Genomic DNA, 17,075 nt, shown 5'->3' on the forward strand with positions numbered 1-17,075 from the left:
TGTGCACGCACATACACACACCCACATAACACTTACCTTCCATTGAGACGTTTGTGGTACAATCTTTGGAGTCTTTAGGACCTTTTACTTTGAGGTTCTGAAAGAAAGAGAGAGGAGTGGAATAATCAATTTAATTAATTATACACACACATATCCACACTCACTCCCACACACACACATTGAGGCAGATAGAACTAATGCAGAAGTACTGTATGGGGTCACTGCAGCAGACTGAAGGAGACTGGTCTATGCACCCTTCACAAGTTTACATCACAGTAAATGATAGTTAAAAGCATAACAAATCCACCACAGCGCAAATCCAAGACAATATCTATTAAGGATTTAATAAAAAAAACTAAGACTAAAACTTGAGACTAAAACTCAAGTTTCAGTAAGTACTCTGCAGTTCATTGTCATCGGATTAGTGTTGAGACAGGGCGTTGTTCGGGAGAATTACCAACATTAGAGAAAGGAAGAAAGTGTAAGCTAATCATACACATATGTTTACAGTACGTAGCTTTTCATGCAGTCTGCGGAAGTTCTGCAATGTCATTACATATTACGGTTGCAAAAGGCCAGTAATATCATGCATTGGAGTAAATTGCTTATAGAATTAGTTGACTCTGCATTATCTTATATTGCGGATTTCTCCCCTTGTGTTTTGTCTTAGTTTTTTGTTTCTCTTTTTTTTGTTGTGTGTGGATGAAGGGGATGACATCAGCATAAGAGAGTTGACAATATTTGAAATGTTCCGTTTGTTTCAAAAATGAAAAAGAAAGCTGTGGAAAAAAGGCTTGAAAACATAACAGGGCATGGAGGGTTTACAATTAGAACATAAATGTAACTGCATTTAAAATTGAGCTTTTTGTCAGTCACGTTTTATGATATCCCATTGTTATATCTATGACTATAATACATATTTTGCCTCTGTATTTTTGTTTAAGGTTCAGTCAATTTGCCAATTTTTTTAGGTGCACAGTATTAATAAATGTGGCATGGATACAAGGGAAAAGAGCAGGTTTAACCTTTCCACTGTTATCACTTCTGTCACAGATGTTATTTGACAACTACATTTAAAACACCTTCAAAGCAACCATACTGATTTTAGAGATCACCACCCTCCACCATTTCAGCTCTCAATACTAAATATACCATTGTGCTTGATATATGTGATCATATAATGAGCAGTAAAAGTATTCTGTTTTATTATTCATCCTTAATCGTACTATTTAGGTGTAGCATATGTTAACATAAATCAGTTTACTGAGTTTAAGCTTGTGTTCCTCAAAACAAGACAACATGTCTTGTAAACCCTGCCGCTTCCTGTGTAAAAGAGGATGTTTCGACTTGCCCAGCTTCCCCTCTACCATCACTCCATGTGAATTAGTTTTCTCATTCATGTTACTGAAGAAGAATAACATAATGGTTTACAAACCTTTAGAACAAATAACAGATTGGTTTATTGTTTCATTGACTTACTGTTATGTCTTTCATAGGAAGTAAACCTTAAAGGTGGGGTAGGTAATTTTGGAGAAACCAGCTCGAGATCGCTAGAATTTGAAAATACACAGCCGGAAAAAATCTGCCACTTCCTTACAGAGCCCCTCCTCCAATACACACGAACGCGCACATGACCAATGAGGGCACGAGATAAGTTTGTGCACAGATGGAAGGCTGACAGGCAGGTAGGCCATCCAGTTACTTTAGCCGGGCCGGCTCAAATGATTGGTCGTGCTTTTTACAGTACTACGGCTTCCACAGATGAAATATTTGTATGGATTTTTTGTCAAAGAACTTAAGATATTCATTGCTATCGGGATGTTAAGAGCATTCCATGGAATATAACAAAAAGTGTATCTCGAGCCGGTTTCTCAAACTTACCTACCCCACCTTTAACACACTAAGAGATGTCTTACCCCATAACTTTCAATACTGCATAAATCCTATAAACAAGTGACATATTGTAAGGGAGCAAGGATTTGATCTTTTTTGAGTTTATGTTAATTATACCGTCTAAAAATATGCTTTTATGTTCAAATCCATCGCACAGAAACATTCATCATGTGATAAAAATGATGCCAAATCTTCATAATGCAAAAAGAAGCGTAGAATAAAAAAATGCTGCATATTTGTTATTCAGAGACTTCTTCCCTACATCCTTTCAACTGTTCCTTGATTCTCTGATCATCTTTGGAGGATAAACTTACCTCCGAGATCTGATGGAACTGGACGTTGGCCTGGCTGCATTTCTCTGCCGTCTCTAGTGCCACCTTGTAGTTGTCCACAAAGGCCTTGTACACTCCCAGCTGGCTGGCCTGTAAAAAAAGAAAAGATAGTGGCATAAATAAGTGCCTTTTTTCTATTTGATGTGAATTGTTAAAAGGATTCAGACTTAACAAGTAACTAGTTAACTGTCTAACTTCCTAAGTTAACTAATCTTCTATCACAACACAAGTCTGCTGTAAACCAAAATACAGTAGAGTGAGAACAACTTGCTTTCCCCTTCAGTATCACTTACTTTCATATCGTTAAACCATTACATTCAAATTGATATACGGCTCTGGCAGATTAATTAGTTTCTAGTCCCATCAGAATTTTGCCTGGAGATAAGGGTTGAAAAGATTGCTGCAGTTCATCTAGCCCCATCAGCGTACGCACAATAATCACTCACACAGTTACATACTGCACAGTTAATGCACACAGGCTAATCACATTCCCATAGTAGTGCCACCCCACCACTGGCTCTGAGCAGATTCACTTTCCCTTTCATTACCAGCCCTCTCTGCTGCACTGGATGTGCATTGTAACACAAGCTGCAGAGCAGCAGTGCATGAATATGCATCCTGCGACAGCCATACTTGAATGGCTGGGATGAAGAGCTGACTGCACCCTATTAAAGCAGTGAGATTGGATTCAGCTGAATATAGTGAATGAGTTTGACTTGTTACTTTTGTCCTCTCTTTCCACTTCCTCTCAGAGTGTGAAGTGGAGGGTTAACTGGGCACAAGTGAGGAGACATGAGGCAACCATCGGCCTGATATGACACTTACAAGATGACTGTGTAGATCAATGCATTCATAGGAACAAATGACTAATAGCCAACAGTGATTTTGTGATATAATCATCATAGCATAGCGTTGAAAGATGTACACACACAAGAACTCAGCCAAACAAGTGTTAGTGCATATCTGTCATGATAATTGGAGACTTCTTCTAGTCAAAACCAAAACCTTGGATGGAAGGTAAAAATCCGCCTGTCTGATCACATTTCCGAAGATAGAGGTTTTTGACTCGGCAGCTCGGCTGGGAAGTACAAACCGAGCATAATTATGTGATTAGGGCTGCACGATATTGGCGAGTTTCATTTTTTATTTTGCAATATATATGAAAAAATAATCATTGTATGATTAAAGGGGTGTGCATCTATTCTGCATATAAAATAATAAATAAGAAAGCTGTTTCTGGTCAACAACATCACAACAAAACATTTCCTGTAGATTAGTAATGGAAATGTAGAAATGTGAAAGTTTTCCTTTTTTGCATAATGCACAAAAGAAAGTTGAAGTATGGGGTATGTTAAGTTGATTTGCCTTACTTGACATCTCCCTCTGCAATGTGACTATTTTACATGCAGACATTACAATATTGATGTTAAAAATTATATATGGTGCAGCTTTAGAGGCCTTTGTGGTGTTTCAACAGATCATCATGTTGCTTACAGCCATATAGAAACTCTTCATCTTCATCCGTCACTGTGACGCAGGACTATGAGCAACACCCCTCCAAGCATAACGTCTGTACTTCAAACGCCAATAATCACAGGTCAAAGTCACAGATAGGAAATCAACTCGTTGTGTTTGAGTTAGGGCTGAACGATTAATCGATTTTAAATCGAAATCGCGATTCGAGGTGATGCGATTATCAAATCGCAAAGGCTGCGATTTTTTTTTTTACATTTTTTTTTCTTCTTCTTGTGTGTCTGTCATCCACACCAATCAGAAGTGCTGTGCTTAGTGCTGCGTACCGGTACGCCGAACCGGTACTGGACTTGTAAAAAGTTTCGGTTCAAGTCCGGTTAAAACCGGAACGTCGGGAACCGGTACTTGGACTCGCAAAAAAACTAGCACTTACGTATATTCTGGTGTCTGTGGTTATTTAAACATTCCCTGATAAACGTTATTCAGCGTCAATAAATGAGTGCTAATCCCAGTGTGCTCAGTGTACAACATCACATGTCATTTCACCTTCGATTCACGGTTTGAAAACGTAGCATTTAGCCACATGCTAATGCTAACCGGAAGTGAAGAATTTTCAGAATAAAAGTATTAAGTTAATAGTGTTAACTTCCGTTTTTTTCCAGAATAAAACTGATTTAAATTAGTGTATTTAATTCAAAATTACGCCATATCAACATTGATTTTAATTTAACAGTATGTATGTACATCACTATGTATGTACTGTATAATGTACACATGTAGAGTTGTAGAAAATACATGGTGCAGACAGTACAGTACACTCTGACTGTACAGTCACTACAGTGTAGCCCAGGGCTATTCAATTACACATTCAATTGGGCCAGATTTTATAACTACAAAATTCAGCTGGGCCAGACATTCAGCGGCCTGTAAAAAGCGGGTAATGACACATTTTAAACCAACACATATTACTGCGATAAAAAACATGCCATTTGTATTCATTGTTCATCTAACAAAAGTGCATAAAAACACAAGAAATTAGCATTAATTTAACAGAATCTGAGGCATCAGTGCATAAAAAAAAAGTGCACAGTTGTAGCATTACATGTGTTCGCTTTAGAAGTAAAATATTCAGGTAATTTTTTTCGACCCAGACACATTACAAAGTGCATTTAAATACAAAAATAACTGTCAAACCCTTCAGTGCACAAACCCATAACAAGGGATAAGGGTAACTAACATGAATGAATACTACACTACACGTCTACTATGGTAAACTAGGTGCTTACTATCACCGCATGTGTGATTTGTCATCGCTGACTTTCTCAATGGGAGAAGTGACATTTTTAGTTTTGAACAAGAGCAGTGATTTTTGGCTCATAGGATGTCAATGCAATCCTAAGACATTGGTGAAGAGTGCTGTCAGTCAGGGAGCAGCGAGTGCTACTTTTGATTGAGTTCATGTGTGAAAAGCTTGACTCACATTTGTATGTTGATCCAAACATACTGAGCACACAGATCGCTACTTTCTGAACGAAGGGAACTGCCGTTTGTTGACGTCACTCCAAAACTTCGCTGGCCCGTTAGTGCGCTGCGCTTGGGGCATCCGGTTACGGATGAATGCATGTCAATAAGTTTCAGTGTACATTTCCCCCTCGTCGATGGAGGGGACCACTTCCTTTGCTCTGGTGGATACGCCCCCCTCCATTGCAACAGTGGAGGGGTCTCTGACAAAGCCCATCACCTCTGTGGGCAGAGCAAGTCCATCCAATTGACCAAAGTTCTCTTTCAACCTCGCAATGAAATCTGTCATCACATCCGTGATTTGTGCCGGGGATGTGATGTGTTTGTGGAGCGTCGGAAAATGCAGCATCCGACCCGTACTCAAGTCGGTCGCGAAAAGGTCCAGCTTGACTTGGGCAATGACTCGCGCATCTGCTCCACAAGATCAATGACCGTTTTGTCTTTGTTTACACTTCAGAGTTGAGAGAGACATGTTTTAGAGTTGCTATCATAGGACCATCGTTACTAGCACCACTAGATGCACTTTCAAAAAACGTGCTGCGTTGTGGTTTGGTGGTTTCTAGCAACGCGGAGTGTTGCGTTCATGGTCTGTACTAGTGTAGGAATTTGGCCACAAGAGGCTGGGCCACTCGGGAGTTGGTTCTGGGCCGCATCTGGCCCGCGGGCCGCCATTTGAATAGGCCTGTAGCCTATACTGTATAGTAGGTGTGTAACAGTGTAATGCGTATAGTCTACTCTACACTCTACCTTTCAGCAACGTTTTAGGGATTTAGGCTCAGTCAGCTCAGGGACTGTTTGGGTACTTTAGTTTGGTAAATGAAATAAACGTTTGAACTTTGTAGTAGTTCACTGTAGTTGCTGTCATAAGTCATTTGTAGACTAAGTGGCACATTTGTACTTTGTAGAGAAATGTAGACACAAGTTGGAAGGGAGCGCAATAAACCTGATGAGTTTGAATTTGAGTTGATTATGAGTTAATTTTCAATTGATAATTAGCTCACAATAAGTTCACTTTAGTTACTCACACAACTTGACTCAAGCCATGGGTTCAGGTCCGGACTTATAAGTCCGGACCTGAACCTGAACCTCTGGACTTGAGTCCGGACCTGAATGTGAGTCCAGGTACGCAGCACTAGCTGTGCTCCACATGTACCAGCCATTGTTAATCAATCAGAAGTGGCCCATGATAGAAGGTGATAGACAGATTGATCCAATCACCTGCCAAGTGCTTTTGAAAGTGCCTGCCCTTTCCAAATGGCTTCCAATAGAGCTTTCCTAGATAGTTTGGTGAAACAAAGCATCTGAGTCAGGTTAGTAATGCTCCATCACATGTTCTACATCTAAAAGGGTGAATCTTTAACTGAAGCTTGACTTTAAAGCAACCCAACGGAAGTTTCAAGTTTAGTTATTTCACTCGTAGCTCGGGCTGCGGGGGTGCTAGAGACAGGAGTATGTTCATACGACCTTCCTAGCCGGAGTTATGGCCGCATTTTACAATAAACTTCCATTGGGTCGCTTAAAAATAAATATCGCAATTCGAATCGCAATCGCAATATTTGTCAGAAAAATCGCAATTAGATTTTTTCCCAAAATCGTGCAGCCCTAGTTTGAGTGAGTAGGTGTGAGGAAGACGATGAAAAGTAGGGACAGAAAAAAGGAGAGTCTGAAACAGAAAGAGAGATGGGGGGGACAGACAGTACTAGAGCCTTGAATAGAACATCCTCACTGACATGCTGGACAGCAAAACGCTGCAAGCCAAACTATGTTCCCAACAACATCTTCTGAATAATTCTATAGCTGTGAATACAAAAAATAGCTTTAATTTAAGAGGAGGCCTTTTCCTGTTAAAGCAAAAATCATATTATTATGATGAGAAAAGAAGACAAACACAGCCATTTTTTGTAATTATATATTAAATGAATGAATTCAGACAACTAATCAAGTCAACACATGCATGGAACTGTTCAGCTGACATCAGCATGAAGAGTATTTAGTAATTAGCAGTATCTGTATTCTGCACATGCTTGACTACAGCTAACTGACCTGCAGCAGATGCTGTACAGTACTGTGCTGTCTGCAATGAGCCATAGTTCCTTCCGTGGCTGAAATATGTTGTTCCCCTTTGAAGTTAAAGGGGAGATTTCACGACAATACTCATTCTCAAATGGTGCAACGACTAGCAAATCTGTGTGGCCACACTTTATCCATAAATAAATCAAAATCTCAAAGTGAAAAAACATCGACTCATCATGAGTGCTAGTAAATATCATGCCACTTTCTGCCATCCTCTCCAAAATTGCAATGTTGGGATAGGAATGGCTGTGCCTTTTTAATATTTCTTAAATGAAAGAAAGCTGCTTTGGGATGTTGGGATTTAAAATGTAAGTCAACGTTAAGGCTAAGGCCAAGGCTAATGACTTCTGATATAAGCACTCTTCTCATACCATAAACGTTTCTGTTTTTTCAACATCAAATGTAAAAAAGGTTTGTCAGACTGTAACCAGCATGTTGGTTTGATGGATAAATATCACGACTCGTCTTGCATAACTATATAAATGGCATGCCATCATTATGAGGAATTAGTGCTCGAGAAACTAGCATCTGGTTTGAGAAAGTGCTAAGCTAGCTAGCTAGCTGCTGGTGGAGCGGCTAACTGTAAAAACAACTGAATCTGTAACTACTTGCTACTGCAGAGTGTACAGTACTTAACTCATACTGTATGTGTTTACAACGAGACAGCAAGGTTACCAAAGAGACTATGGTTAGCAAGCTAGCCAGGTAACATTTCATCACAAAACTGTCATTGCAAAATAATATCAAACTTTGTTACCTACTGAAATGTATGCACAACACGAGTTGAAAACAGTCACATACAAAAAGTTAGCATTGAATATTTAATATTAGGTTCTTAATATAATTTAATCTAGTTTGTCTTTGTGGGAATATTCCGTCTTTTTAAATTGTACTTTTATGAATCTTAGACTGTTTTCTATATACATCAAGGTATTTGGTTTTGTACAGCTTTTAAATGCGTTAGCAACCCTGGAAAACTGTCTGGCAAATCGATATATGGTGCATTGGCTTGTATTTAATAGCATGGAAAAGGAACAGAGCTCTCTGAAATGTCATTCTTTTTTGCAGTTTAAGGGCTTTCTCTCATCCCCCCTCCTCCCTGTGGACCACAGGAGTCGCACCACCAAGTGTCACTTATTAGTGTAGTCATCAGATCCCATCTGTGCTGCATATATGTGCGTACGTGACATTTAGTCAGAGCTGTAGTGTGAGGGTGCAGATGGCGGTGTAATTAGCTGCTTCACTCCCTAATGATTCTTGTCCGCCACATGGAGGCCACTGAAGGAACATAGAGGCACAGCTACAGCGAACAGGATAAAAGCCAGCCACAGTTCCAACTTCTCTCACCTTCTTCTAGACGTTGATAGAGCTCAGCTGCAGCCTCTGCCTGCCAGCATTGAACTAAAGTATCTAATTCATTGGAGAGATTTTTGTAAGTGGGAAAGGTTTACTTTAGCTATGAAAAAGAGCTTGTTGTTACAAAATAAATGCATTTTAAACATGTTTTTGGAGACTTTCATTGCTCTTTTTTTATCACTTTAATAGTCAAATAAAAAACTATAACTTTAATGTATGTATTGATGTAAGTAGACATTTACTTTTTTATTTTATAACCTGCTAGTGGCATGGCTCGATGGATAGCAAAGTTGGTCTACAAATGCTAACATCCTTGACATTGTAAGCATTTTGGCATGCTAATGTTAGCTAACTAGCCAGGCTGTATAGTCTCGTTTATTTCTGTCCTCAGGACTTAAACTTAGATTGTTTAGTCATGGTACTGTATTTTTCCTTTGTCTGAGCTGGCATGATACCTCTTGCTGTGCTCTAGTCAAAACAACAGTGTGAACCATTAAATCACAGCTCATTAACAAGAATGAATGACATCTTCTAAGATCCAACAACATTGTGCTGCTGAATAATAGACTCATTTCATCACTGATCCAACACCAGTTTAACATCTTTATCTGGTTATTGGTATACCATTTAAAGATATATGTCTAAAACTGCATACACAGTTCTCAGTGGACTCTAAGGCAATGAGTTTATCAGTAAGCTGTTGCTAATTTAACATCAAATTAACTATGACACTCAATCGGTATTACTGTGCAATGATGCCAGGAACACATTCAAACTAAATTGTCTAATTCTTGACAAGGTACTAAAACTTTGAAGAGAAAACTAATTGGAGTGAATGTTGTTATTGTGATGTACCCTCTTGTTTGTCAACTAACTGGTTGTTTTGGTCTTTGATTTTATATTTTAAGAAACTTTTGATCCCGTCTCTGGTAACCACAAGCTTTAAAGTGGTACTTTTGCATTTCTTTTTCAGGAGAAACTCAGTTATACAGATCTGTTGTTTAAATCATGTAATGTATTAGTCGACAAAATGTTATGATTTAGTAAACTAGGGATTCCGTAGAACAGCCCTACCTTGTTATTAACTATTATGTTGTTTATAACCATAACTCGATACAAAATAAAAATGTTGTTTTGTATTACTGCTTCTTTGGAAATTTGACTTAAGAGCTTAACCTTGTTACTGTCAGGTAGAAGAGGTTTATAGCAAGTCACTGCCACTTTCCTAAATGGACAGTTTGTCCGTCTAGTTTCCAGTCCAGGAAAATTATAAAGCACAATATCCTGTTAGCACCCACACACCATGAGACGTGGCCGGGTAAACAGGACACAGTTTGCCAGCGTTTCATTTCTTCAAAGCATTCAGCCATGGACATTCAAATTGTTGAAAATAGCCACTGAAGTCATACATTGTTATTAATTTCATATATTTTGTTCAGTTTCATCCATCAGCTGAAAGTCTCCATTACAGCATGTTGCATTAGCCTTTCTATGCCAATAAAATGTAATGAGTATCTAAAAGAGACACACACGCATGTGAGGGTGCCTTTACAGTACATTATGTGCCGAGGAGCCCTGTTCAAATTGCTTTATCCACCGCAAATCTGCCATTGCAATGATGCAACACAGAGGGAGGGCTTGCTGACTTTGAGACAAGCTGATGCCTGGAGCCTTGCTAATTGTATACACAGACACATGCATGCACACCCATAACGATGATGTAGTTACATTATGTACTGAGAGCAAGCAACATAATCCAGCGCAATTATGACAAGGCTCTACAGATCGGAGGCTGCAACATTTCAGACACGTGGGAGGGCACACACACTCTCACAGTGTAATTTAAACGAGTGAGTACAAATGTGAGTTGGATAATGATCCTTCCAACGGTCATTATGTACCCTGCAAATGATGGAGAGAGGGGGGCAAAGACCCACACTGTAGTTTCAGTCCCCATTACTCACCAGCTTCTGGAACAAATGCCCCACGGTGACCTTCTCGTCCCACTGCTGGACGTTGGGTAGGAGGGCATCGTAGAACTCCTTGTGGATCTCAAAGATGTCCTGGATTTTGTAGAAGATGGTTTCTACCTGCTGGATGGTGAGGACAGGCTGCGAGCTTGTGGCTGTTGCTTTCAGAGGTCGCATGGGCTGGATCACAGACAGAAGTGAACAGAACCGTTAGTTTCTTTCACAAAAGAGATTATCTACAGTAGAACTAACAATCATCACACCAGAACTAAACCCACTTGATGTTTGTTTTTAGTTTGTTTCAAGTGTTTTCCTATTTTTGTGTCATGTTCAAATTGATAAGCATATCACACTCAAACTCAGGTGGAATGGGTTGAAGTGGTGTCTAATTTAGGAACATGCTTTGATAGCGAGTACATTTTGGGGCAGTTCATTGGCCGGATGGTGGCATAATTGGGCCAGCGCCTGAAAGGGAACTTTCTGACCCGATGCTATGTGTCCCCCATTGAAAAGCACGTAATCTTAGCCTCTCTGCTCTGCCATTGGGAGACTCTAAACGTCAGAGCAGTTTCTGACAAATCAGATAGTACGGCAACTCATTTATTCATAGACGTGTGGAGTGGATATGGCGGGGGTGCTCTCAAGTACAGTGAATAGAAAAACACTTTCACGTCATTGAAACATAAATTCCCTTCATGTTACATTAATGTTACATGGACGGAATTGATGTAACATCATGTAATTAACTGTGATGGATACATTTATGTGAGGTCAATATCGAAGTAGTTACTATTAATAGCTACTTGTATTAACTGTGATGGATACATTTATGTGAAGTCAATATCTAAGTAGTTACTATTAATAGCTACTTGTGTTAGTAAGTACTGTAAACGTGTGCTGTCCAAGGCCATGCTTGGAAGTATATTAAATTAAATATTCTCAGCTTAGCACAGAACATTTTATGTGTGGTATCATTGTTATTGTAAATAAAAGCAGGAACACTTTAATAAAGTGATATTAAAAATGTAATTAAAGCTTGAAGCCCTTATCAATATCAGTGTCGTCTGATCAATTGTCTGCCAGTCAAGTTTTACATGATAAATGCTGATGACCTAGTAGACTTCGAAAGGAAATACACTTTCATGAATTAAGTTATTATATCTCATCTTAAGAGCATTATTCCCAGAATGAAATAATATGCTCTGGAGTTCAGTCTACAGTGTAGTGAATCACATTGTTACATCTATTGCTCCTTTAATTTGGGATATTTGGCTGTTAGGAATAATTCAATAAGTCTCTTTGAAACACAGTAGTGAGGTGGTTTGTTTAAGTTTGTGACAAAATGTATAAGCTAAATGAAATGGACTAGTGTTCCTCTGGTGTTTACAGCAGTCTGTAGTTTGCCGTTATAACAAAAGAACCAAGAAGTATTTAACGTTAGCTTTCAGTTATTGACATAAGTTTTCAGCCCGTCATATTCACCACCATCAATTGAGAGTTAACGAAGAGGGTTACAAAACACAATCCAACCCTTTCCCGCTTGTGAGTAGGTGTGGGATAGATGGGATATTACTGCGGATTGCAATACATACACATGGTCAATTTGAAGTCACTTGACTCTCTAGAGTGGTGCAGTGACGAGTCCTAAAACCCGGAAGTGAGTTAGCATTTGACCACTACCGGTTCCCTCGTCTCAGAGTCGATGGGATGTCTCCATAGGATTTTGGAAAATAGCTCCAAATAAGGTCTGTGGTCGACACAAATTTAAGAGACAGATCATGTTTTGTTCTACGACATTAGCTGTGACCCCACTGGTGAATTTTTAAGAGTTACGTGTCTGAAAAACGATGGTTGTTAACAAGTGGCTGAATAGGACTACAGAAGTTGTCGAGGACGTTGTACGCCATTACGCCGAACACGTAAACACTCCCGCTTAGTTTGTTTGCCGCCATCCCTGCACCACTCTATTATGATAGAGAAGTGATAAATAGAGCATGACTTAAAAATATAATATATATAAAATAAAAAAAAGTGCATCAAATCTAATACATATGTGTGTTCGTGCTGTGTGCTTAAGACTTTTTCTAAATGACTGAATAACTGGAGGAGAAAAGGAACAAAAACGTTATTGTGTCGTCACTGAGTTGAAAGAGTAGGAACTGAGAGTTGGACCAGATTTCTGCCAGTATTACTGAAAGATATTCTGTATATATAATTGATTGCTTAATAAAGCTTTTTGCGTTGTAGCGGTGGATGTTTTGTACTACAACAGATATGAAAAAAAACCATTAACAATTTTAGAGTTTGATGTCTAACTGACTGTATCTGAGCAGCAGAGATGACAGGACATGACATAGTAGCCTAGCTTTGGGGAAGCACGTTCAGTGCTTCTTCCAGGAAACTGAGTGACTGAGATCCTGCCTTCATTCTGACCATTAACCACTAATAGTGTGGTCGCAGTTCACAAACAGCAGCAGCAGCAGCAGCAGCAGCAGCAGCAGCAGCAGCAGCAGCACGGCAACATGCATGCACCTACATGAAACTGAAACAATTTTCTCTCCAAGTAATGTTTTTGAAGTGTGTGTGTTGTGAGGTGTGTGTGTGTGTCTCACCAGTAGCAGGGCCTCCAGCTGGTTTATGTAGATCTCCTCGCTGGCCAGGAAACCAGACAGCACCAGTTTCTTCATCTCCAGTCCTTTCTCTATGTCTCCCTGCATGATAAAACACACATAATTGTAATGACATACAACACAAGCAGTTTCACAATTCACACTGATAAAAAAACTCAAATCCAGGAATAATTTATAACCACATCACAGTGCCATGACTCAGGCTCATTTCCTGCAGTGACCACATAAACAGGAGATTTAAACACACTCATCAGAAGTGCATAGTCGTTGTTTGGGAATTTAGCTAGTATAAAAAAAAACATGTAAATGGCTGCTTCCTCTGCGGGAAAGTCTCCTAGTGCTTCCAGGCAGTGTTTTCTTTACTTTAATATCAGGGAAGTTACCTCCCTAATCATGTTTGGGGAACATTAAGGAGCTAGAGAAAACAACACACTCACACTGTTATCCCTCTACGGAGGAAAACAGTAGTTTTGAATAGAGGAAGAGGTGAGAAACATAGCTGCAAGCAGTGTGATAAAACAGTTAATCTGAGGTGAAATGTTTGGCATCCTTACTGTTGTTTTTTATCCCAGGAATGGGCAGAAAAACATTCTGCATGGAGTGAGACAAGTCAGATTGACATTCAATTCAAACCTTGTGGCATTTTATCACAATCCAATCCGACTAACTGACATTCCTGTAATTCATATATTTTGGTGTAACTACTGTTTAGCTAGACCATAAACCTCACGTGTTTATAAAAAGTAGAAAAGGGTAAAAATTATTACATTTCTTTAAAAAAGCCAAATATATACCGGATTAAAGGGAACTTCAAATGCATCGGGACCAAATAATTGGACGACATGAGGGATGTTTATGTTTGATATTCGTGTTAGTTTGGATGCCTGCACATCTGATTTAGAATAATAGTAATAATACAAGTAATGATAATTGCTGACAGGTTGTAGACAGTATTGGTGGACCACCTATGGTAGACTAATTATGTTACTTATTTAGAGACGGAGGCATGTAAACTAGTGTATGTTTTTAACATAACAGAATGTGTATTATGTTGCTTTAAGCTTATATTTTGTGTTGGAAGTGGAATAATATTGTTTGTATTCACCCACTGATTCACTTCAACATGTAATGGGTTCTTCCTTGGCCCTTAATACACCCTTCTACCAAGTTTGATGAAAATAGGGCCAGTCATTTTCCATAATCCTGCAGATAAACAAATTATACTGAAAAACTAAATATCCTTGGCGGTTTAAATAAATTACACACTATACAGTACAATGGTGTGCAGTTAATAATTATTGCTTTTCATGCATATACTCATTACAATAATATGTTAACACCTGCAGGATGAGTTACACTGCACTATAATGGAAAAACCCACATTGGTGTTAAAATAATGTAAGGCACTATATGTATATGGCATACAGTATGGTGTTGACCAAAACAATTCCAATGTGTGGAAATCCTAATTGAAATATTCCTCCATAGTACAACTGCATATTGCTTAACAGTAAATGAACAGCTGTTCACCTGTGCAGGGTGTCATTCCCTCTTTACCCCCTGCTGAGCAGACGCACACAGCAATAAAAGTAGAGAATTGCAGTCAGACTGACGTTGAAGAAGTCTCAGTGTGTACTTAAGGGAGGCCAGAGAACAGCCATGAGAGCAGAAAGGAAAGCTAATATTTAACACAACCAGATCCTCAGTGATATGATATCACCACACCTGCCTGATAAGACGAGAAGGAGCCATGACCCAATTGTTTTAATCCTATCATGACCAACACTTGAGCTATACTGTGTACCAGGAACAGTACAACTTTAGATTTTTTTATTACAGGATCATTAAGAATTGGTTGGCTGGGGATTAGCAGAGACATAGCAGAATGTATTCCCTGAGGATATTTACCTGCAAAGAACACCACATTTAGAATATACTTTTGGAAATAAATTAGAAATATTTGATATGTAGTAGCAGTTAAATCTTGTAAAAGATGTTACTCTTAAAAGGTGGGGTAGGTAAGTTTGAGAAACCGGCTCGAGATACACTTTTTGTTATATTCCATGGAATGCTCTTAACATCCCGATGGCAATGAATATCTTAAGTGCTTTGACAACAAATCCATAAAAAATGTCACCTGTGGAAGCTGTGGTACTGTAAAAAGTACAACCAATCATCTGAGCCGGCCCGGCTAAAGTAACTGGATGGCCTACCTGCCTGTCAGCCTTCCATCTGTGCACAAACTTATCTTGTGCCCTCATTGGTCATGTGCGCGTTTGTGTGTGTTGGAGGAGGGGCTCTGTAAGGAAGTGGCAGATTTTCTCCGGTTGTGTATTTTCAAATTCTAGCGCACTCGAGCTGGTTTCTCCAAAATTACCTACCCCACCTTTAAATGTTACATGTGCATCTAAAGAGAATTACAAGAAGAACCAGGAGTGATTTGTGTAGATCAAGTCACTTTTAATTGCACGGGTCAAAGTGTCCAGTGAGGGATGTCAATCAGCTGTTCCACTCTCAATCCATCAGGGTGTGATACCATTATAGCATCAGTAAGCTAACAAAGGTTTCCAATGGATGTTATTTTGACAGGCTTACAAACAGAAACCAGAATGCTCAAGATACTGAAACCTTGTCCTGTTGCTTGCAAAGTCTGCCTGCACATATCTGTTTATAGAGAAAGCTTCTGAGTCTGTTACAACGCTGGTACTACTTGAAACAAAGTGAAAGAAAATGTTCCCTCTGAAATGCTGACTGGAACTCAAACTAAAAGCAGCACTAGAAATGAGTCATATTTCCTCTTGAGACTCTAAGATGGTCCTTGGATACTGTATGTAAGTCCTGCTGCAGCTCACCATTTATTTTAAGCACCATAAACCATACGTGGGTCCACATCTCCAGGCAAATGTTTTTTCATTATGTCATTGTTTTTTTTATTGCAATAACAGAGCTAACATGATTTCATCGCTTATTTAAGGTCTGGAATATGATGCCAGATGTGTGCAGCTGCCCTGACAATACTAAACAAATACAATTTGACGCAAACGTAAAGAAGGACACGTTGGTGGCGTGCAAAGTGTACTCCTTCTGCGACAAACATATCACCGCAAGATGGAAAAAAGGAAGGGAAAAACAGTTTTTTCCAACAGTGGGAATATTTTCCCTGTGCTGTACAAAGAGCTACTGTGTGGCGAGAGGGCAAGATGAGAAATACATGAGCAGTGAAAAGACTTTTCCATGGCAACCTACTCCTGTGCATGCACTTCTTCTTACTTCTGATATAGAGAGAAAGCTGTGTGCTCTTTTATGGTGCCCTCTGCTCTTATTCTGTCTGATAAAGAAAGCTGATATGCAGAGTTACTGGGAACCACAACCTTTCATTCCACACACACACACACACACACACACACACACACACACACACACACACACACACACACACACACACACACACACACACACACACACACACACACACACACACACACACACACACACACACACACACACACACACACACACACACACACACACACACACACACACACACACACACACACACACACACACACACACACACAATTTAGTAGTTACAACCAGAAAAACACCGGCCGAGTTGAAAGAGCATCAGAGTGAGGAGACATGTGCTCCAGAGTAGCTGCCTCCTCAGGCTGACACACTAATGGCTGTCACACACACTCGTGCAGTGCAGATGTCTCACGTAGCAGCACATACACTGTAGTGATGCCACATCATCCCAAAACACCAACAACACTTTCCACTTGGCTATATATAGCGCAGCTGTCTAGCCTGGTCAGGGTGTGAGTCGC

General features: G+C 39.5%; 1 protein-coding gene across 4 annotated transcripts in view; it reads right to left on the reverse strand.

Annotated features, from left to right (window-relative positions):
* Window positions 1–17,075, reverse strand: part of abr (ABR activator of RhoGEF and GTPase) — a 147,369-nt gene that overhangs the window by 72,424 nt on the left and 57,870 nt on the right. For all 4 annotated transcript variants that reach the window (XM_034099699.2, XM_034099700.2, XM_034099702.2 and 1 more), the window contains 4 exons: window positions 13,231–13,329; window positions 10,613–10,798; window positions 2,208–2,315; window positions 37–97 (listed from right to left, as the gene is read on the reverse strand). In XM_034099699.2, coding sequence (XP_033955590.1) covers window positions 37–97; window positions 2,208–2,315; window positions 10,613–10,798; window positions 13,231–13,329 — 454 coding nt within the window. The remainder of the gene's footprint in view (window positions 1–36; window positions 98–2,207; window positions 2,316–10,612; window positions 10,799–13,230; window positions 13,330–17,075) is intronic.

Source organism: Pseudochaenichthys georgianus, chromosome 14, assembly GCF_902827115.2.
Source record: "Pseudochaenichthys georgianus chromosome 14, fPseGeo1.2, whole genome shotgun sequence".
In the NCBI taxonomy this organism is placed as follows: Eukaryota; Metazoa; Chordata; class Actinopteri; order Perciformes; family Channichthyidae; genus Pseudochaenichthys; species Pseudochaenichthys georgianus.